The following is a 24,933-nucleotide window of genomic DNA, read 5'->3' on the forward strand; positions in this document are numbered from 1 at the left end:
AAAAGGCCAAGGTTATGCTTATTCAATAAGACTCCTGCTACTCAATAGAATGCTTGATTGCCTGCTAATATCCATAAAGCTTGAAACTAAATAAATAGATATCACTGTCCAAATGATGGATCTGTTATCTAGGATGCATTTTCAGTAGTACATATTTGGGGGGGGGGGGCAGAGTTAAGTACATAATTTTGCATTTGTGATGTTCTATTTTGAGAATTAATATCAATTATTTTCTATAAAGACACTCTGATGCATATAATGAAAATTGTGCTATAGCCATCGCATAAACCATATTGCTTTTTTGGTGTAAAGATACTAATAACTACAGATCAAAATAAATATGATGCATAGATTATACTGGAAAGAACTCTAGGTTAGTTATCAGGACTAACAACTATCAGTCTTAGATGCCACTGCTTAGCTGAGTGATTTGGACTAAGTCACATACCATTTTGTTTTAGGTTTCTCATCTTAAACATAGAGCTAGTAAAACATTTTTGGATGTCTCACAGAACTTTTGAGTATATACAATGAAAATGATTACTATGAAAATACTTTATGAATACTAAGTTGTTTTATAGCAATTGAGAAATAGCTATTATCTGTCAAACTCCTACAATGTCATAGTAGTTTGACAACCAAGTTGAAGGGTAGCAAAATAGAGCTATAATAATGATTCATATTACCAGTATTAGTTCCTAGAATTTCACCAATTTAGAATATTCTAGAATGTTTGTATTAATAACTTTCAAACCACTTTATATTGATCCTAAATTTCCTTTAATACATGTTTTACAATTTAATTTGATATGAATTTGTTAATTGCATCAATCTCCACTAGTGTTTTTCCTATGGTATGCTTGACACTGTACTAATATTTAAAATGTCTCAAACCATTGTTATTTTTCTTGATATATATTGGAAAACTCAGTAGTTTTCAATGTAAAGGGGTTTGTCATTCTAAAATAATACCTTTATTTCTTTTAAAATCTGGCATATAAATTTTACTCAGAGAAGTAATATAAGACAAATTGCTCTGAAACAAAGTTTTCCCTTGGATTTAAAAAAAATTGAGTATAGTTGACACAGAATGTTACTTTAGTTTCAGGTGTACGACATAGTGATTCAACATCTCTATACAATATGCTATGCTCACCAAAGAGCATTAGCACCACAGATGGTGTAGCTACCATCTGTCATCATACAATGTTATTACAATATCATTGACTCTATTCCCTATGCTGTGCCTTTTGTTCCAACAACCTATTCATTCCAAAACTGGAAAACTCTGTCTCCTATACCCCTTCACCCATTTTGCCCATCTTCCTTCCTCCCTTTCCTCTAGCAACCATCAGTTCTGTTTTTATAGGTCTGGTTCTGCTTTTTGTTTGTTTATCCATTGTTTATTCATTGTTTTGTTTTTTTAGATTCCACTTATGAGTGAAATCATATGGTATTTATCTTTCTCAGTTTGACTTATTTCACTTAGCATAATATCCCCTAAGTCTATCCATATTGTCAAAAATGGCAGTCTCATCCTTTTTTATACTGCATAATATTCCATTTTATATATCCAAACATACATATACAAACACGCACATGTACACACACATACCAGGTCTTTATCCATTCACCTATCAGTGGACACTTAGATTATTTCCATACCTTGGTCATTGTAAATAATACTGCAATAAACCCTTGCATGTTTAGTAAACAGTATGAAAATAGCAGCTTCTACCCTGGACTAGCATAGGTTTCTGGGAAGATTGCAGGCCAGATCTCAAACCAACCACTCAGTAACCTCAGGGACTCATGATGTTTGAAATATATCCTTCTAAACATTCTTAACCCTGTGGCTCATTTCTTGAAGGTGATTGGGGTTTATAAAACTAGCCAATATGGGTTCCATGGCTCCTCTTCTACCCTTGTACTGTGGTTAAACTAAGTCCTTATTTATTTATAAGAATGTGTGGAATCTGTTCACATTTATTCAGAATTTTAATCTAGTTACGTTTTATGTATTTAGTTTTTAACGTCTTTTCTCAGAAGTTGGGCTTCCTATTTCTTTAATTATCTTTCCCTGCTATTCTTTTCTGGACATCTTTCAGCTTATCCACAGTTTCATGATATCAAGGTCCCCAAAACAGAAATATTCAAGAGATAGATATTTATTTACTGAAGTTATAATACAGTACCTTAATTTGTTAAAGGCTTGAGCATTCATGCATTCATTTATTTAGCAGATATTTAGAGTTCACTGTAGTTGCAGACACTGTATTAGATAGTGGGGGTATAGGGCACCTAGGTGGCTCAGTGGTTGAGCATCTGCCTTTGGCTCAGGGTCCTGGTATCAAGTCTCACATCAGGCTCCTGCATGGAGCCTGCTTCTTCCTCTGCCTATGTCTCTGCCTCTCTCTGTGTCTCTCATGAATAATAATAAAAAAATCTCTTTAAAAAAAAAGGACAATGGGGATATAATGAAAAGTAGACATACGTAGGATTCCTGAGTACAGTATATCTACTGTGGTTGGAGAAATAGACCTTAGAAAAATTGCTCACACACATTTAAAAATACAAAGTGTGTGTGTGTGTGTGTGTGTGTGTGCATAAAGGAAAAGGTAAGGTACTTAGAAACTGTATGACTGGGGCACTTGGCCAAGTGTGAAAGTTATTTCTTCATTCATCAATAAGGGGTAGTCATTGCCTTCTATAAAAATACCAAGGGAAGGCTTGTGAGAGCTTGTGCCCACCCAAATATTTTTTTTGCAATCTCCTATGAAGTGTGACTAAGTATCTTTAGGATATGTTGCTATTTTTTTATTGACCAGTAGTTACAACTCTAAGCAAAAGCGGTCTGCTGGCTTTTACTCAAATCGCAAATTCCTCTTCCACATTGCCAATTTGCCATCCCCTCATTCCCACCCAAAAAGATATTTTGGAGGTGCCACTCTTTGCCCCTGGATTAGGTTTAATACATTCTAAGGTTCATGTGCCACTCAGATTCAGAAGAAAAATAGGAGTGACTGTGGCCCAGAGACTAGGATTGTGCTAGTGGATGGAGAAAGTAAAGAAAAGAAGAAAGGGGTGAGGAGTATTCCAGGCACTTGCAGGGAGCAGTTGTGCAGAAGAAATTAAGAAAAGGAGGCACAAAGGACAAGTAATTAGATTAGCCTGTCTAAAGCTCTGTGAGCAGGTTGAGGATTAGCGGGAGAAAAGGTCAGAAAGATTGGGTAGGAATGTAAATTAAGATGTTTACATCGATTTTAAATTGCCAGCAGTTTCAGCATGATTTAGTTCTCATGAACATATTTTATAGGTTGATACTTCTCTTGTAATGTTTTGTTATATAACACCATATGGGTTTTGAAATAATGACCTTTGAGTTAGTAATCTCAAAACACGGCAAAATAATTATTTCAAGAATTGCTGTCTTTGACACATATATAAGATCTGTTCTTAAGTCTTTTTTCCCCCCAAGTATCTCTCTGATATCAAGAAAACTTGGAAATTTTATTTCTTACAAGTTTTCTATTTTTGTTATTTGCTTTTTTTAGCTATTGAAGAAGTTAAACACACAGCTTGTCACTTACCTGAAGGTGGAAGCCACATCTTTTAAAAATGAACTGAAATGTACAAGTCACAAAAACCTCCTGCAGAATTTAATAAATTAATAATTAGCTTTAAAATTTCCTACAAGGCATGGGGCTACATAAAAAAAGCTCATGTAATTCCCGCCTATTAATGGGTTTCAGTTATCTGTGGTGCAACATCCCACTGTGGATAAATTGTATGTTAAAACAAAACAAAAAATGATCTAATTGTCATTGAATGAAGAAGGAAGGGATGAAGGAAGAGGTGCCTAACATATTTCTAGTTACATCTATTTAGAAACATACATATATGGAGACTGAATTGCAGTATTCATTCGATTTGTTTGTAGGGGACTGAAAATTTTTATACTGGCAGTTCTGCTTAAAATATGCCTGAGTGTTTGTGTGAATTGCCCAGACAATTAAAGAAACTTGGTCCTTAATTCTTAAATATTCCACAGTAAATGTTACTCTGCCCACACACCCTCGATACTTGTTACAGACCTGGAAACATATGCTCCTGGTAGAAACACGTTCTTCCTTGACACAGCAGCCATTCTGCTCCTTAGGTAATATGCAGCTGCCAGTGGGTGAAAACTTCAATGTAGTTCAAGTATGAAACAACATCTTTAGTCTTGTTTTAGGGGAAAAAAAAGTAAACTTAATGGAAGTAATATTTCTATTTATCTATGAGAACCTAAAATCCATGGACATGAATAATTTTCAACTTCAAAAGTTGTTTGTTAAAATAAATAAGTAGGTACTGATTATTTCTAAAGGTATTTTGAAGAAAATATGGTACTATGAAATTTATAACTATAAGCAGAATTATGTTTTCAGTTGAGCTTTTATTTGATCATACACTTAGCTGTTCTTGATCATGATACCTTGTTTCAATTAGGAAAACAGGTATTTTAAAATATACGAAGCAAAAATGCTTGATGTAGCCTTGGATTTGTTTGATATCACAACAGCTAAAGCATTAACTAAAAATGTAAATATGCCACCAGACCTTATAGCTTTTATGATATTTAATCCCTCTAGCTCTACCTCATGTCTGTTTCTCTTGGTTTCCTAGTAGCAGCCTAGAAACTATCACAGCTTTAGCACTCAGTGAATGTACATGGCGTTGTGCACACCAACACAAGTTTTTGTAGTGTGTAAATAAAGTATCAATCACTGGTTCTATGAAATCTTGCCCAGTTCTTGTCCTTCCCCCAAGGAAGACTTGATCTCTCTCCTTGGTGTATTCTAGGATGCTCTATTCTATCATAGAATAATATTTTAGAAAGTACTATTGTTTATCTTTCCTACACTTGCTTTTTTAAACAAGCCTTTTTATTTTTTTTAAAGATTTTATTGATTTATTCATGAGACACACACACACACACAGAGGCAGAGACACAGGCAGAGGGAGAAGCAGGCTACATGCAGGGAGCCTGACGTGGGACTCGATCCCGGGTCTCCAGGATCAGGCCCTGGACTGAAGGCGGCGCTAAACCACTGAGCCCCTGGGGCTGCCCCCTACACTTGCTTTTCTTGATGACTGGGGCTGTATCTAATACTCTGTATGCTTAATGACAAGCCTAGTAAGCAGTATGTATTTGTTGATAAATTGCTTGTGCTGTAAGTAATACAACTTCAGGACCTCCTCAGCAAATGCTCTCTTTGAATTTCTTTAAAAATAGTACTTTTTAAAATGGATGACCAACTTTTTTCCTCTTTTGGAAACTTATAGAGTACTTACAGTGTGCTATTTATGAACATGTCTTGAACCTTCTCCCATCTTATTTAAGTACAAGCTTTCATTTTCCTATTAAGTCGGAAGTTCTTGAGGTCAGAATCTGTATGTAATTTGTTTGCATTTATTTTTTCTTTATTTTTTCTTTATTTATTTTTTGTTTGCATTTCTTAGAGCGCTTAGGACAGTACCTACTATGTAGAAGGTAGCCAATTCATATTTGTTGTAATTATTATGAGGTAACCATCTGGAGGAAATATTTGGTACTAAATTTGACCTTTACTTTCCAAATGCCTTTTTGCCTTTAGAGCATTTGAATTGAGTTTGGTTTATACACTAGTGAAATATCTTTGTAGGCCAAGTTAGAAAGAATTCAGAAATCCTCTTTGAAATAGACAATTTCATAGCTCCTTTATTTAGAAGATGTGTATTACTGTATAGGAATAGGGACACATGAACTATCATGTTTATTCTCTGGGAATGTAGGTAAACTCTCAATGGCTTCTGTATTGAAAGGCACAGAAACCAAAGACTAACCATTGAGACATAGTTGTAGCACCCTAGTATACTCCCTTTAAGAGCTTGGAACTTCCCTTGTGAAAACAATTTTGTTTTCATTTCAGATAGGTAACCGGTTAAGGTGGGTGCCAAGTGTGGCTATGCTGCCCTACTATGCTACCAAGTGTGGGAAAGTTTTGCTTTGTATTAATATTGCTCTTAAATACTTGATTTATTTATTTAAGCATTGAAAATGGTGGAAGGAGTATAAACATGAAAGTTGTTCATGGGTTCAAAAGCAGTTTTACTCATTTCTTCCCTATAAGAATTTCAGAATGTCCCTTAGTTGGATAGGTTTCAGTTTCCTCTTAAATTTGGATAATGCATCCAACCTCTGTTTTCAGTATCAAATGAGACAATGTTTACAAAGCACCTGTTATAAATGTTACTTATACTTTATTGCCCTGATGCTGCTTTCCTTTTTAATACTTAATGAGGTAAATTATCATACACAGAAATCAGGATCTTGAACACATTCAAGAACTTCCATAAAAATGTAAATATTTTGCAGACTTGGGCACACAATAATGTGCTTTGATACTGAATTTGAACCTTTTTGATACTCTCATGCTGGAGCGATAATGCAAAAGATCTGTGTGGCTTTGGGAACTTAGGCATGAATGAGGAGGATAAGGTTTGTTGGGATTTTTTTTTAAAGATTTTATTTATTTATTCATGAGAGACACACACAGAGAGAGAGGCAGAGACACAGTCTGAGGGAGAAGCAGACTCTATGCAGGGTGATCGATGAGGGACTTGATCCCCGGACTCCAGAATCATGTCCTGGGCTAAAGACAGACGCTCAACCATTGAGCCACCCAGGTGTCCAGTTTGTTGGGATTTGAAGAGTAACAAGAAACACAGGGAAGTGACCTATATTATTAGCAAAAATGATATGGGAAGCTTCATTCTTGTCACACAAAATCAAATGAAACTCGTGAACACAGGAGAGTGAGTAGAGAGATAGAAGTTTATTAAGTAAAGATACAGAGAACGCTCTCAGGAGTGAGAAGGGTCTGGACAGGGTTGTCACTGTGGGCTTGTAGGGTTGATCTTTCATTGAAAGCCAATCAAAGACCTACATCTTATAACATATCTATCGATACCACCATTGAGTAAGCATTAGTGATATAACATCTTTAATGGCTTACTTCCTTTTCAGGGTCTGGAAATTCTTTGTTGGTCACAGGTAGCTGTTATACAAGACTCCACCTCTGGCATCTGGGATGGATGCTCTGGTCTATTTATCTCTGCTTTGCTTTCATCTCCACATTTTTGGGATTTCTGTGAGCCTATTTCTATGGCCCCCTACCCAGCCCTGCCTAGAAGTCAGTAATTCATCTCTTACATACAATGCCCAGTGTTCATCACAAGTACCCTCCTTAATATCTATAATCACCCATCTAGCCCATCCCCCACTCACCTCCTTCCATTAACCCTGTTTGTTCTCTGTCATTAAGAGTCCCTTATGATCTCATTTAATTGAACTTCAAAATTAAAGTGTCCTCAATGTTTGTGTAATGAGACTATCTATTGATAAGATGCTAATATGGAGTTTCTTTTAGCCTGTCCTTGGAAATACTTTAAAAAAAAAAAAGTGGACATCAACTTAATGAATTTTACACTAGGGTGAAGGTGCTAGAACACATTTTGGTTGACATGATCACTGAGTATATTTATACTTTCCTTAAAGGAATGAAATACGGAGAGTCACAGTAGAGAACAAAACTTTTAAAAATAAATTTATGGTAAATCAAACAAAAATACTAAGAAGCTAAGAAATAGTTTTAGATTGGACTTTTCTAAGTTAAGCAGTAGGAGCTATTTTATATATTTTGTACTCACCTTTTATAATTAAGAATTTTTGTTCTTATGGAAAATCTATATGTCACCATAAAGATAGAAAACTGCAGCGTAGAACTACTTAATCTTCAGGGAGTTCTTTCCCATTTTGTTTAGATTTACAAAAATAAAATTTCATGTGTGACATGAATTAGGAGTCAATAGGTGTTTTGATTCAGTAGAATGAAAGTTGTGGCCTTCCTCTGAAGTAAATTTGAATAATATAATGAAAATACCCTGAATGACATTTTTCTTCCTGTTGTCTAAAACAAGAAAATTAGAATAGTTAAAAAATATACATCTAATCCTACTACTCATGCATGAATAAAAAAGGCTTATATTTACTTAATTTCCAAACTATCTAAAGGAAAAAAATGGTCATATACTTTAATTAAAATCTTATAATGTTGTAATAATCTCTCCATTAAAAAAATTATTTATTTATTCATGAGAGAGACAGACACACACACACAGAGGCAGAGACACAGGCAAAGGGAGAAGCAGGCTCCCCGCAAGGAGCTCAATGTGGAACTCGATTCCAGACCACGGGATCACAACCTGAGCCAAAGGCAGACACTCAACTGCCCGGCCACCCAGGCATCCCTGTAATAATCTATTCTTAACATACATGTGATTGATATGATTGGTCATTGGGAAATCAGAAGTACTTATACTGTAGCTAGTTAATTTAAATATAAAGATTGGCATATAGTTTAGCTAGGAATAAGTGCAAAAGCAGTATTTTCAGACATTATTTATTAAATGGTCTATCAAATTATTATTGACACCATATTTTGGTAGGATATTCTCTGTTCATTAGTAGGTGCTCTCAAATGCTGAAAGTCACATAGAGAAATTGAGATAGGAGTTAGAGGCTGGGAGATGAACCTCAGAGGGACATATAAGTTGACCATTGCAGTTGCAGAGGGAAATATACAAGTTGATTTTTGGGTTTGGGAGAAGGAAATCCCAGGCATTTGTTGTATAGTGGCATAAACAAAGAATCTGGAAAACTGTATTTTTAAATTTAGCTAAGGACCATTTTTTTTATGTACAAAAAAGATAAATTTCAAGATATAGAATTGGAACACACTGGATATTTTGAATGATTACATTTCATTTTGCAAGCAATAGGAAAGTCTGGATATAAATAGAAAGTAATTTACTAGGGCAGGTAGAAACGGGAAAATTAGTAAGCAGAATAATGATATAATAAAAACTTCATAAAGGATGTTGGCAATGGAACAAAACAAAAAGCTGAATATGAAAACTATTGTATTAGAAGGAATGTAAGGCTAGGCAAATGATCAAGTGCCAGAGCTGGGCTGACAGAGTAATCAGGGATAATTTTTAAGTTTTATGCCTCATGGCTGGCTGAAAGAAAAAAAGGGAAGAAAAAAAATGAAGAAGGAGAAACTGCTACCGCTATGCCATGCTATAATAAATAGAAATAAAAATATTGGGAGAATTATTTTTAGGTTATAAGGTTAATTGGTTTGGATTTCACCTTATTGAGAGATGGCTGTTCCATTGGGATTAATGATGGTGAATAGAGTTAGAAATGTGTAACTCCATCTCACAAGTTAAGGACAGTAATAGATTTAAGAATCACTTACGTGAGCATATTCACTAAATTGACATATTATGTTCACATATTAGCATTTGGGGGTTGATGTGACCAAAGAAGAGAGTGATGAAGGGCTGGGAAGCTGAGTGAGATGATCACGTACCTACTTTAATGGAGGGAGAAGAGTCAGGAAAGGTTGAGGAAAATAAATTTCTGCTAATATATAGATATGAGTGAGGAACTATGAAAATGCAGAATCACAGAAACCAAAGGTTTGAGAGAGTTTCAAATAGTAACTCAAAAGTTGTAAAATACTGATGGACCAATATAAGGCCATTAGGGTTGGCAGCGGAAAGGTTAAGTGCAATTACAGAAGAAGGAGGGAGGTAGAAAAACATCTTTGCTTTTGCCTGGATTGTAGGAATTAAATTCCCATACCATTAGCTCATTTTAATATGTAATATTAACTAAAATATAATGTACCTCCTACCCATCTCATATTTTCATTGGGTAAATTGCTATATTTACTTGAAAACTTCCAAATGTCTTCAAATATGGTTTAACTTAGTTTTGTCCATAAGTTAGGCTAAACTTTCCTGCATCTAGGTTCTTAGCAAGGTTTTACTGTATTAAGAAAATTAGCGTATTTTCACTTCAAATTGCCTATATTTGAATTATATATGTTTTCTGATATCTTCACTCCACACTCCCCATAGACAACCATGTGGCCTTGCAGGACATTAAGGCATTAGACCAGCAGACCTGATCAAGAAAACTTCTTTGCAAAGCCTAGAAAAGACATACATCCTATACAACATCAACCTTAATATGAGTGGTCTGTAAATAGTGAGGCTATATGGTGACGAAAGATGTCTGAGAGCCCTTCAGACCAGAGTTCAGGTATTGGCTGCTTGAGTTTTGATGTGGTGAATTGCCACTGATGGTACTATAAAGAGGACATAGCATTTATGAGAAGGCACTTCATTTCTCAACAGATCTGTGCCAAAAATGGGTGAAGGGGAGTGAAAGTTACAGGCTTCCAGTTATGGAATGAATGAGTCACAGGGATAAAAGCTCCAGCATAGGGGGTGTAGTCAATGGTATTGTGATATCATTGTATGATGCCAGTTGGTAGCTATGCTTGTGAATATTGCATAACAGACTTGTTGAATCACTGTGTTGTATACTAATGTAACATTTAGTTTTGATGATATTCAAAAGAAAAGATAGGTATCTAATAATCAGGCTATTGGACTTTTGATAATTAAAACAGTTTTAAATAAAATTTGAAAAATAATTGCAAGGATTGTGTGTTTAATAAAAAGCAAATTCAGCTGGGAAATTATTTATTTACTTATTTAGATTGATAAATAATTTGGTTTATAAACTGTCCAATTTATGGTTCATATCCAAAAATATAATTTTAAGCAACGAGTCTTAAGTGAATAATAGGACAGGTTCAGATAATTTGACTTCAACCGTAGGTAAAATAGTAAGTACATATAAATCGGGTATCATTTCCAGGCTACAACCAGAAGTTCTTTCCTCAGTTCCATTTAACAACAAATATTTATTTCATCAGAGCAAGGGAGAAGAGAATCTTTCACTCCGTAGTTAGACACATTGGAAGACATGCACCTCTAGTTATGAAATGTGGTAGTTTTTAAATTTCTTTAAGGCAATAAGCTAGAAATATTTGTCATCAGATTGTTTCAACTACTAAAACTACTATAAGTGAGTAGGAAAACCTGAAGGATCTTGGAGAACTCTGGTTGGGGAGGGGGAGGTGTCTTTATTTACCACAAGCCTTAGAGATATGCAAGTGGAAAGAAAAGAAAGAAAGAAAGAAAGAAAGAGAGAGAGAGAGAGAGAGAAAGAAAGAAAGAAAGAAAGAAAGGAAGGAAGGAAAGGAAGAAAGAAAGAAAGAAAGAGAAAGAAAGAAAGAAGAAAGAGAGAAAGAAAGAAAGAAAGAAAGAAAGAAAGAAAGAAAGAAAGAAAGAAAGAAAGAAAGAAGAAAGAAAAAGAAAGATAGATGATTGAATTTTCATTTCCTCGAAGTTTAATATCATGGACGAATCTTTACAATGCTACTTTTTCTCTTCTAAAAACTCACAGGGGTAAATGGATTTTTAACATAAAAAATAATTTGTCTATGAAAAGTAACTATTAGTAATTAAACTTATAGTGATTAGTGATACAGTAATTATAATTGAAATACGTTTATTTTGTCTATTTTATCCACTTTGAGTATAAGGTAAAAAGGTTACCTAGGTGATTACTGTAATTGTCAAGACTGTCGTTTCCCAGTGAGTGCCCTCTCTATTTTGCTGGTTTTTTAGAGAAAATTTCTATATATAACAGGTTCTGTACACTTTGCATACATCATTGCACGCAATCTTCCTGCAGAGAAACTCAGAGTAGTAGAAGAAAATTGAAGTTCACAGCAGTTAAATACCTTACCCAAACCCCTAGAGCTAATGGAACTAGGATTTGAACCCTAGTCTGCCTTTAAAGTCCAACCAGAGGGGGGAGGGGCAGGATGGCGGAAGAGCAGGGTCTCCAAATCACCTGTCTCCACCAAATTACCTAGAAAACCTTCCAATCATCCTGAAAATCTATGAATTCGGCCTGAGAATTAAAGAGAGAACACCTGGAATGCTACAGTGAGAAGAGTTCGCGCTTCTATCAAGGTAGGAAGACGGGGAAAAAGAAGTAAAGAAACAAAGGCCTCCAAGGGGGAGGGGCCCCACGAGGGGCCGGGCTGAGGCCGGGGCGAGTGTCCCCAGGACAGGAGAGCCCCGTCCCGGAGGAGCAGGAGCTGCACCGACCTTCCCGGGGGAAAGGGGCTCGCGGGGAGGTGGAGCAGGACCCAGGAGGGCGGGGATGCCCTCGGGCTCCCCGGGACAGTAACAGCAACTGCGCACCCAGGAGAGTGCGCCGAGCTCCCTAAGGGCTGCAGCGCGCACGGCGGGACCCGGAGCAGCTCGGGGGCGCTCGGGCGGCGGCTCCGCGGAGGGGGCTGCGCGGCCCCGGGAGCAGCTCGGAGGGGCTCGGGCAGAGGAAGAGGCTCCGTGCGGAGGGGGCTGCGCGGCCCCGTGAGCGCGAATCCACCAGCGCAGGCCCCGGAGCACAGGGCGCCGGGACACAGCCCAGGATCCCGCCTCCCCCCGGGACAGGCAGAGGCCGGGAGGGCCCAGGACAGCGAGGACGCTCCTGCCCCAGCTGAGCAGATCAGCGGCCCCGCCCCGGAGCCTCCAGGCCCTGCAGACGGAGAGCTCCGTGGTTACTGCGGGGGCTGAATCCAGGTTTCCAGAGCTGGCCCCACCACTGGGGCTGTTCCTCCTGCGGCCTCACGGGGTAAACAACCCCCACTGAGCCCTGCACCAGGAGGGGCACAGCAGCTCCCCCAACTGCTAACACCTGAAAATCAGCACAACAGGCCCCTCCCCAGAAGATCAGCTAGACTGACAACTTCCAGGAGAAGCCAAGGGACTTAAAGTACACAGAATCAGAAGATACTCCCCGGTGGTTCTTTTTTTTTGTTTTGTTTTGTTTTGCTTTTTGATTTGTTTCTTTCCCCCACCCCCTTTTTTTCTCCTTTCTTTTTCTTTCTCTTTTTCTACTTTTTTTTTTGTTTTTTTCTTCCCTTTTTTTCTCTTTCTCTTTTCTTTCCTTCTTTCTCTCCTCTCTTTTTCTCTTTTTCCCAATACAACTTGCTTTTGGCCACTCTGCACTGAGCAAAATGACTAGAAGGAAAACCTCACCTCAAAAGAAAGAATCAGAAACAGGCCTCTCTCCCACAGAGTTACAAAATCTGGATTACAATTCAATGTCAGAAAGCCAATTCAGAAGCACTATTATACAGCTACTGGTGGCTCTAGAAAAAAGTATAAAGGACTCAAGAGACTTCATGACTGCAGAATTTAGAGCTAATCAGGCAGAAATTAAAAATCAATTGAATGAGATGCAATCCAAACTAGAAGTCCTAACGACGAGGGTTAACGAGGTGGAAGAACGAGTGAGTGACATAGAAGACAAGTTGATAGCAAAGAGGGAAACTGAGGAAAAAAGAGACAAACAATTAAAAGACCATGAGGATAGATTAAGGGAAATAAACGACAGCCTGAGAAAGAAAAACCTACATTTAATTGGGGTTCCCGAGGGCGCTGAAAGGGACAGAGGGCCAGAATATGTATTTGAACAAATTCTAGCTGAAAACTTTCCTAATCTGGGAAGGGAAACAGGCATTCAGATCCAGGAAATAGAGAGATCCCCCCCCTAAAATCAATAAAAACCGTTCAACACCTCGACATTTAATAGTGAAGCTTGCAAATTCCAAAGATAAAGAGAAGATCCTTAAAGCAGCAAGAGACAAGAAATCCCTGACTTTTATGGGGAGGAGTATTAGGGTAACAGCAGACCTCTCCACAGAGACCTGGCAGCCCAGAAAGGGCTGGCAGGATATATTCAGGGTCCTAAATGAGAAGAACATGCAACCAAGAATACTTTATCCAGCAAGGCTCTCATTCAAAATGGAAGGAGAGATAAAGAGCTTCCAAGACAGGCAGCAACTAAAAGAATATGTGACCTCCAAACCAGCTCTGCAAGAAATTTTAAGGGGGACTCTTAAAATTCCCCTTTAAGAAGAAGTTCAGTGGAACATTCCACAAAAACAAGGACTGAATAGATATCATGATGACACTAAACTCATATCTCTCAATAGTAACTCTGAATGTGAACGGGCTTAATGACCCCATCAAAAGGCGCAGGGTTTCAGACTGGATAAAAAAGCAGGACCCATCTATTTGCTGTCTACAAGAGACTCATTTTAGACAGAAGGACACCTACAGCCTGAAAATAAAAGGTTGGAGAACCATTTACCATTCGAATGGTCCTCAAAAGAAAGCAGGGGTAGCCATCCTTATATCAGATAAACTAAAATTTACCCCAAAGACTGTAGTGAGAGATGAAGAGGGACACTATATCATACTTAAAGGATCTATTCAACAAGAGGACTTAACAATCCTCAATATATATGCCCCGAATGTGGGAGCTGCCAAATATATCAATTATTAACCAAAGTGAAGAAATACTTAGATAATAATACACTTATACTTGGTGACTTCAATCTAGCTCTTTCTATACTCGATAGGTCTTCTAAGCACAACATCTCCAAAGAAACGAGAGCTTTAAATGATACACTGGACCAGATGGATTTCACAGATATCTACAGAACTTTACATCCAAACTCAACTGAAAACACATTCTTCTCAAGCGCACATGGAACTTTCTCCAGAATAGACCACATATTAGGTCACAAATCGGGTCTGAACCGATACCAAAAGATTGGGATTGTCCCCTGCATATTCTCAGACCATAATGCCTTGAAATTAGAACTAAATCACAACAAGAAGTTTGGAAGGACCTCAAACACGTGGAGGTTAAGGACCATCCTGCTAAAAGATAAAAGGGTCAACCAGGAAATTAAGGAAGAATTAAAAAGATTCATGGAAACTAATGAGAATGAAGATACAACCGTTCAAAATCTTTGGGATGCAGCAAAAGCAGTCCTAAGGGGGAAATACATCGCAATACAAGCATCCATTCAAAAACTGGAAAGAACTCAAATACAAAAGCTAACCCTACACATAAAGGAGCTAGAGAAAAAACAGCAAATAGATCCTACACCCAAGAGAAGAAGGGAGTTAATAAAGATTCGAGCAGAACTCAACGAAATCGAGACCAGAAGAACTGTGGAACAGATCAACAGAACCAGGAGTTGGTTCTTTGAAAGAATTAATAAGATAGATAAACCATTAGCCAGCCTTATTAAAAAGAAGAGAGAGAAGACTCAAATTAATAAAATCATGAATGAGAAAGGAGAGATCACTACCAACACCAAGGAAATACAAACGATTTTAAAAACATATTATGAACAGCTATACGCCAATAAATTAGGCAATCTAGAAGAAATGGACGCATTCCTGGAAAGCCACAAACTACCAAAACTGGAACAGGAAGAAATAGAAAACCTGAACAGGCCAATAACTAGGGAGGAAATTGAAGCAGTCATCAAAAACCTCCCAAGACACAAGAGTCTAGGGCCGGATGGCTTCCCAGGGGAATTTTATCAAACGTTTAAAGAAGAAACCATACCTATTCTCCTAAAGCTGTTTGGAAAGATAGAAAGAGATGGAGTACTTCCAAATTCATTCTATGAGGCCAGCATCACCTTAATTCCAAAACCAGACAAAGACCCCACCAAAAAGGAGAATTACAGACCAATATCCCTGATGAACATGGATGCAAAAATTCTCAACAAGATACTGGCCAATAGGATCCAACAGTACATTAAAAAAATTATTCACCATGACCAAGTAGGATTTATCCCTGGGACACAAGGCTGGTTCAACACCCGTAAAACAATCAATGTGATTCATCATATCAGCAAGAGAAAAACCAAGAACCATATGATCCTCTCATTGGATGCAGAGAAAGCATTTGACAAAATACAGCATCTATTCCTGATCAAAACTCTTCAGAGTGTAGGGATAGAGGGAACATTCCTTGACATCTTAAAAGCCATCTATGAAAAGCCCACAGCAAATATCATTCTCAATGGGGAAGCACTGGGAGCCTTTCCCCTAAGATCAGGAACAAGACAGGGATGTCCACTCTCACCACTGCTGTTCAACATAGTACTGGAAGTCCTAGCCTCAGCAATCAGGCAACAAAAAGACATTAAAGGCATTCAAATTGGCAAAGAAGAAGTCAAACTCTCCCTCTTCGCTGATGACATGATACTCTACGTAGAAAACCCAAAAGTCTCCACCCCAAGATTGCTAGAACTCATACAGCAATTCGGCAGTGTGGCAGGATACAAAATCAATGCCCAGAAGTCAGTGGCATTTCTATACACTAACAATGAGACTGAAGAAAGAGAAATTAAGGAGTCAATCCCATTTACAATTGCACCCAAAAGCATAAGATACCTAGGAATAAACCTAACCAAAGATGTAAAGGATCTATACCCTCAAAACTATAGAACACTTCTGAAAGAAATTGAGGAAGACACAAAGAGATGGAAAAATATTCCATACTCATGGATTGGCAGAATTAATATTGTGAAAATGTCAATGTTACCCAGGGCAATATACACGTTTAATGCAATCCCTATCAAAATACCATGGACTTTCTTCAGAGAGTTAGAACAAATTATTTTAAGATTTGTGTGGAATCAGAAAAGACCCCGAATAGCCAGGGGAATTTTAAAAAAGAAAACCATATCTGGGGGTATCACAATGCCAGATTTCAGGTTGTACTACAAAGCTGTGGTCATCAAGACAGTGTGGTACTGGCACAAAAACAGACACATAGATCAGTGGAACAGAATAGAGAATCCAGAAGTGGACCCTGAACTTTATGGGCAACTAATATTCGATAAAGGAGGAAAGACTATCCATTGGAAGAAAGACAGTCTCTTCAATAAATGGTGCTGGGAAAATTGGACATCCACATGCAGAAGAATGAAACTAGACCACTCTCTTTCACCATACACAAAGATAAACTCAAAATGGATGAAAGATCTAAATGTGAGACAAGATTCCATCAAAATCCTAGAGAAGAACACAGGCAACACCCTTTTTGAACTCGGCCATAGTAACTTCTTGCAAGATACATCCACGAAGGCAAAAGAAACAAAAGCAAAAATGAACTATTGGGACTTCATCAAGATAAGAAGCTTTTGCACAGCAAAGGATACAGTCAACAAAACTCGAAGACAACCTACAGAATGGGAGAAGATATTTGCAAATGATGTATCAGATAAAGGGCTAGTTTCCAAGATCTATAAATAACTTCTTAAACTCAACAGCAAATAAACCAAGAATCCAATCATGAAATGGGCAAAAGTCATGAACAGAAATCTCACAGAGGAAGACATAGACATGGCCAACAGGCACATGAGAAAATGCTCTGCATCACTTGCCATCAGGGAAATACAAATCAAAACCACAATGAGATACCACCTCACACCAGTGAGAATGGGGAAAATTAACAAGGCAGGGAACAACAAATGTTGGAGAGGATGCGGAGAAAAGGGAACCCTCTTACACTGTTGGTGGGAATGTGAACTGGTGCAGCCACTCTGGAAAACTGTGTGGAGGTTCCTCAAACAGTTAAAAATATACCTGCCCTACGACCCAGCAATTGCACTGTTGGGGATTTACCCCAAAGATACAAATGCAATGAAACGCCGGGACACCTGCACCCCGATGTTTATAGCAGCAATGGCCACGATAGCCAAACTGTGGAAGGAGCCTCGGTGTCCAACGAAAGATGAATGGATAAAGAAGATGTGGTTTATGTATACAATGGAATATTACTCAGCTATTAGAAATGACAAATACCCACCATTTGCTTCAACATGGATGGAACTGGAGGGTATTATGCTGAGTGAAGTAAGCCAGTCGGAGAAGGACAAACATTATATGTTCTCATTCATTTGGGGAATATAAATAATAGTGAAAGGGAATATAAGGGAAGGGGGAAGAAATGTGTGGGAAATATCAGAAAGGGAGACAGAACGTAAAGACTGCTAACTCTGGGAAACGAACTAGGGGTGGTCGAAGGGGAGGAGGGTGGGGGGTGGGAGTGAATGGGTGACGGGCACTGGGGGTTATTCTGTATGTTAGTAAATTGAACACCAATAAAAAATAAATTAAAAAAAATAAAGTCCAACCAATATCCTTTACAAATATTCTCTCTAAAGCAGGATGAATAGAAGGAGATGGATTTTATAATATACCAAACCAAGTGTCAAATCCAAAACTGCTTTTGTTTTCAGGCTATATAACCTCAGAACATGTTCCTAATCTCTTTGTTTCCTTTTTTAAATTTGTTACAGTGTCTTCTATGTTATAAAACCCCTCAATTAGTAAAATCCAGAGTTATATAAAATATAAGAAGTTATTTGCTGCATTAATTACTCTGTGTCTTATCAAAAAGGATTTATTTAAATATACCCATTGAGTGTATGTTTCTATTAAAAATTAAGTTAATATATCTTTTAGTATTTGTTATCTTAGATGTTGCCTACATTACTGTAGAAGTTAAACAGAAGATAAAAATACAATTTTGAACTTCAAAGAACTTAATCCATGAGCACTGCATAGAATGATTGAATCACTATATTGTATACCTGAAACTAATATAACATTTTGCATTAACTATATTGGAATTGAAATTAAAAACTTAGTAAAATTTTAAAAGAATTTAAATCCAGGAATGATGTAGAAAACAAAAATAATTGGGCAGCCCTGGTGGCCCAGTGGTTTAGCGCCGCCTTCAGCCCAGGGCGTGATCCTGGAGACCTGGAGACCCGGGATCAAGTCCCATATCAGGCTTCCTGCATGGAGCCTGCTTCTCTCTCTGCCTCTGCCTCTGCCTCTCTCTCTTTCTCTGTGTCTCATGAATAAATAAATAAAATCTTTAAAAAAGAAGAAAACAAAAATAATTAGTAAACAAAAGGAAAAATAAGAACCATGCTGAAAATATATATTGCTCTGAGGTTTAAAAAAAATAAGAAACTCAGGCTTGAAGGTAGATAGAATGCTAATAGGAAAAAGAATAAATAGACTGGAGGAAACTGTATCTCCTGTACATGTACCTAGGTGAGCCTGATGGCAAGGTAAGGATAAGTACTTTCTCACTTAAGAAATGATGTTCTTGCCATAACGTGTTAAAGAAGAGGCTGGGAAGGGAGGAGGAGGCTATATTATAGAGTGCCTTGAAAACAAGGCTGAGTTATTTTTACTTAATTAAGGGAGTCATTGATGGTTTTTGACCTGCCAAGTTATGTGTTAGATAAGTTGCTCTGGGATTGATGGGTAAAACTGGTCAGATTCCAGAGACAGGAGACTTGAGCTATTCTAAGCAAGAACTAATTCTGCTGAAACTAGATATCAGTGGGAATAGAAAGAGGAATGAATAGGAAAGAGTATTCCATAATGACATGTATAAGACTTAAAAAATTGAAAATTAAAGAAAAGGGTGAGCCCTGAGTATTCAAGCAACATTTTCAGAACAGAGAGTCAAGAAAAGAAACTTGTGGGCAGGTAGGCAAGAGAGTCTCATGAGGTCAGTTTTCAGGAACATATTCTTTGCTGAAAAAAACAGAAGTTATATCATACTTTTAGAGTGGGTGACAACTGTATTTTCCTTGGCTAGATAAGGAATGAATCCATGTTAACTGAAGAAAGTGTTATATTATGCAAAGTCTATAACAAGATCTGTGTTTATGTCTGTAAAATAGAATCAGTGATACTTTAAAAGGAAATTATAAGGTTTAATGGAGCTTTATATTGATAATGAGATTTCTGATGGTTTCAGACCATAATAAGTACCACTAATAAAAAGCTATGGTGTGATAAAAATTATTGCTCCAACAATGAATAGATGGCACTTTATCCTCTTCATTTCTATTTAGTAAGAGGGATAAAATATGTTTTTTTCTTTAAAAATATCTTCTGTCTTAATGAGAGAAATATAAGGATGTCTGTAAAAGAAAGTATTTTTTAATGGGCTTCTGGCTGCTTCCCCCAAAATTGGTTTTCTTTTGGTAAGGAAAGGTACATGAATACTAAGTAGGCCACCAGCATTGTGTACCACAGTTTGTTAAATGCCAAGATTTATGATTTGCATATATCATTTCATTTAATCTGTAAAACTCTACACATTTAGTGCTATAATAATCTTCATTTTACAGATGAGAAAATTTAGGATTAGAGAATTTAAATAACTTCTCTCCAAATTAAACAGCTGGTAGGAATTTCTACTTGAAGATAGTTGCAGTGGGAATTGTAAAGGGCAAATGGATGAATACAACTTATACGTAGGTGTTAGAACCACAGTCTTGGTGACTGATCCGAATGTGAGATTGAGTAGATTTAAGGCCAGGAGTTTTCTAAGATTGCTCCAGGGTTTCTGGCTTGCAAGTAAGGTATAGAGTTGTTCCATTCCCTGGCATAGGGAACATGTGAGAATTCTATACAAGAGGGGAGGTGATGAGTTTGAGCATATGCCTGCTGTGACGTGTGTGTGAGATTTGCATGAGGATAGATTCAATGGGCTGCTGATGAGGAGGTTAGGAGGCATAGAAGACAGGAATGGACCAGAGGTGGAGCTTTTGGAATCATTAGTTATGAATTAATCATAAAGACATGGATGAGTGTGTGATATAGCTCAAGGAGCATGTGTAGAATAGAAGAGAAAAAGACTATGCGTGAAACCCAGGGGAATAGCCTTCAAGGAGAAGGCAGAAAGATGAGCTCACAGAAGAGACTGATAACAGTGTCCAGAAAAGTGAAAATCCTCAGGACACACATGGTTTCATTTTAGAGTTCAATGATGTCACTTCTTTGTGAAATAGCTATAACAGTATTGCGTCTCCTCTACATCTCTCCCCTATCCTTGGTGTATTAAATGGCACATTTTGCATTTCCATTAAAAGAGGAGGGGGATAAAAGAGAAGTTATGTCATTGAAATTGACAGTGCATGATATACGATTGACATGGGTATGTATATACTTGTCCATAAAGGTGTAGGTACGTTTTGACACAAAGACTGATGAAATCTTCACCATGAGAAACATTTATTTTTTTACATAATCCTGGGTGTTGGAGACAAGGGGAGAGAAGCCCTATTATAGTTCCTTCTTGCACTACTACTTTTATCCCAAGTCATTCATAATCAGGAGTAATAGTAACTGAAAGGTTTATGCAATTGTATACCTTGCCAAAATGTAGCTCAAATAGTCCAAATAGGAAAATTAATGTAAGATAAAGATATCTTGGTTAACAGAAATTTCTGTCATGGAAATTTATATCATTGGGGTACTTGGGTGGCTCAGTGTCAAGCATCTGACTTTGGCTCAGGTCATGATACCAGGGTCCTGGGATCAAGCCCCAAGTCGTGCTCTGCTTGGGGAGTCTGTTTCTTCCTTTCTCTCTGCTCCAATCCCCTGCTCATGCTCTCTCTCTTTCAAATAAATAAAATCTTTAAAAAAAAAAAAAGAAATTTACCTCATTTATACAACAAAACTGCCAGAGGAGTATACCTATGACTAGGATGAAGTAACTCATGATTTTGGAGACTATTTCATGATTATAGGGTTGTAATGGTTGATCCGCTTCTTCATTTTTATAAGTATACTGTAACAAATATAAGTAGTCTATTACCTAGTCAGTTCACTACAGTGTCAACAGATTTTAAATAAACTGCATGAAAATGATATTATAATAATCTTCAATGAACTTAATTATACTCTATTAAATATATTATACTATATTATATTGGTTTTCTGCCAATTTTAATATAAGATGAGGTAAGAATGTTTCAAAAAGTAGCTAGTAATCATAGACGTGTTGAAAATTGTCAGAAAATTTAAGAAAGAATTATTTGAAAAAAGAGTGGGAATATATTTAAAGTAGTTGTTCAGTGAAATAGTGATAAAAATGTGAGTTTGGGTAGATTCTAATTTAAAATCTAAAGTGGTCTGTTCAATTTTTAGCCTCAGAACAAAATTAGTTTTCTCATTTCAAACTAAAAAAGAAGAAAGCATAAATATTTGGAGTACTGTAAAGCCATGGGCTAGCCTGCAATTTATGGTTGACCTAATCTGTACTCCTAGAGATACTATAAATTTTTAGTACCAATATTTTTAGTGTACCAGCATTTTAGTATTTATTCTAATTGATGATTGATGGGTAATTTGACATATAAGGTATTTCAAAGTGTCTCTAAAGAATCTTCAAAAAAATGGTGTTTTAAGTTGGCTTTTCTGGTCTTATACTTCTCTTTTATTTCCATCTATATATTACATGTTAACATAGGGGAGGCAGTCTTTGCTTTTTTACCGGATATATGGGGCAATGAGTGTTCTTGAATTCATTTCAGTAACACTTCATATCAAATAATTGTTAGAATTCTATAAACACAATGCTCTGCTTTAGAAATATATTAATTTACCTAGATTTAAATTTATAGCCGTTGAAGGCGTTACCTTATTTACAAAACAAACACTTTGTTCTTTTACTCATTTATTAACCATAAGTCAGTAATATTTTTATGATGGGAAGAATGGTTATTGTCTATATCTTAAAATCTGATTTTTTTTATTTGTTGTAGGTTTTATTGGGATTTAATAATGCTTATCATGATGGTTGGAAATCTGGTCATCATACCAGTTGGAATCACATTCTTTACAGAACAAACAACAACACCATGGATTATTTTCAATGTGGCATCAGATACAGTTTTCCTTTTGGACCTGATAATGAATTTTAGGACTGGCACTGTCAATGAAGACAGTTCTGAAATCATCCTGGACCCTAAAGTGATCAAGATGAATTATTTAAAAAGCTGGTTTGTGGTTGACTTTATCTCATCAATCCCAGTGGATTATATCTTTCTCATTGTAGAAAAAGGAATGGATTCAGAAGTTTACAAGACAGCCAGGGCACTTCGCATTGTGAGGTTTACAAAAATTCTCAGTCTCTTGCGTTTATTACGACTTTCAAGGTTAATTAGATACATACATCAGTGGGAAGAGGTAAGACATATCTTTTACTTCTTTAAAGTCCTATATATCATAAGATTGTTAACTCTAACTTTTAAGATGAACACCTGTGCTATGTATAATGAGTTTTATGAAATTCAAGAAGGAAATTCTATGTATTCCTTTTGGTGCATAAGTGATATATTTGTATCTTCAAAAGGTATGGTCAAATACTGGATTTGAATCAACTGAAAAAAATAGTGATTGCAAAATAATTGTTTTATGCCAGTTAAGTCTCTTTTTAAAAACAAATCCTCTTTAATCAAGAAATGTTTATCCTAACCAATGCAATCCCTCTTTTAGCATGGGAAGTTTCTTTTTATTTAACATGAATACGCATCATGTACCATCTTTGACAAAGATGTGTAGGCTCTGATTGCTAATCTAGTTTGTATCATTAGTTCTATGAGATAATCTAGTTTACGTTCCCTCTAATATTGAAATTTCGAGAATTTGCATTTGAAGAAAACATACTTTAAAAAGTATTTCCGATTGTACATGTAGACTGATTTTAGCATAATTTGCTCAGTGTTATGCTTTTGCCTATAATTATTTATTATAATTTCTCCCCATTAATTCATTTCAAAATACTGAAAAACAGCATACCCAGGAGGGAAATTATTACATAGAAAACACAAATAGTACAGTGAATAAATATAATGAATCTGGCCAATATTTTGCTAAAGAGGGCATCTGTTGTTCTTACACAGTTGGTGGGACCTGAAAGGACTCAGCCAACTGGAGTTTCCAAAGATCTGAGTTAAATGTACCATCATTTATGTCCTTAAATCCAGGGTCTGCTTCATAACCTTTTTGACTTGATTTTCCTTCTAAGTCTACTTTTTAAAATTAATTATAACCTGAATTTATTGTTTGCATAAAACAAAGATCAAAAAGACTTAGAGTGCCTAAACCTAGACTCATGAAAACAATGTACTGGCAATAGATTAATTATTGCTTTACTAGCTACAGAAATGCTTTTTAACATTTTTAGGAAGAATTGTGTTTTGGAATTTAGATTTAAACAAGTCCTAAAATGGAACTTCTGTGAACGTTAGTTCTGCTTTCTGTGAGACTGTAGCAGTGTTTTGTGTGTGCTTGTCAATGACATTTTGGTTCACAGGATTTCAGGAAATGACATGCAATAATAAAACACTGCATAAGACACTGCTGAAAGGCATAAAAATGGAACATTCTTAAAATATGGATATGGATTATATTCAAAATCAAATGAAGCATATTTCAGAAATTGGATTCATCTTGTAAAATGTCTCTATATAGCATAATCCATCTAAAATGTAATAAATGTTTGGTTCTTAAACTTTATTATATTTGAGATTAATATCAAACCAAGATGATTATTGATAATAATAGTTAATATTTATTGAGGGCTTATTATATGTTAAATAATGTATTTTATTCTTTACATGGATTTGTTCATTTTCCTAATAATCCTAGTAGCTTACCCACATTTATAGAGTTAGTAAAGGCTGGAGCTAGAATTCTAACCTTGGCAGTCTGACTTCAGAGCAAATGCTCCTGACCACAAAACTATATAGTTTCTTACTATAACATACCCTCTTTCAATGATAAATACCTTAATATTCCACCATTTTATAGATTGAATGAAAAATTGTAGGAAACTTTTCTTCTAAGATTGTGTCTATGCAACACAAGAGTTGAACATTTACTTAACTCTTAAAACATAGTAACATTTTTTTTAACGAATATCCTGTAAAAGGAAAAGTTACTGCTATAAATAGCCAGGCAATTAAAAATACAGTGGGCAATGTGACTATTTTCAATGTTTTGTAGCTTTAACCCAAATACCCTAGAGAATGGCAGCAGGATGAACAGATGGTATCCTATCAGATAAAATGGCAGGCCATGCAGTCACAGAAGAGGACACTCCTTACACTGTTGCCCTCTGGTTCCTGGCAGCAGTTATAGTCACCTAGATCTGTGTAACATGATGGTGTTTTAAAGATGCCATGATATAATTCAGGATTATTGGCTCAC

General features: G+C 36.5%; 1 protein-coding gene across 1 annotated transcript in view; it reads left to right on the forward strand.

The window, feature by feature from the left end:
- The window catches only part of HCN1 (hyperpolarization activated cyclic nucleotide gated potassium channel 1), a 392,337-nt gene that overhangs the window by 31,348 nt on the left and 336,056 nt on the right, over positions 1-24,933 (forward strand). Inside the window, exon 2 of the mRNA XM_025434848.3 lies at positions 22,485-22,908. Within this exon, the coding sequence (XP_025290633.3) occupies positions 22,485-22,908 (424 nt within the window). The remainder of the gene's footprint in view (positions 1-22,484; positions 22,909-24,933) is intronic.

Source organism: Canis lupus, chromosome 4 (assembly GCF_003254725.2).
Source record: "Canis lupus dingo isolate Sandy chromosome 4, ASM325472v2, whole genome shotgun sequence".
NCBI lineage: Eukaryota > Metazoa > Chordata > Mammalia > Carnivora > Canidae > Canis > Canis lupus.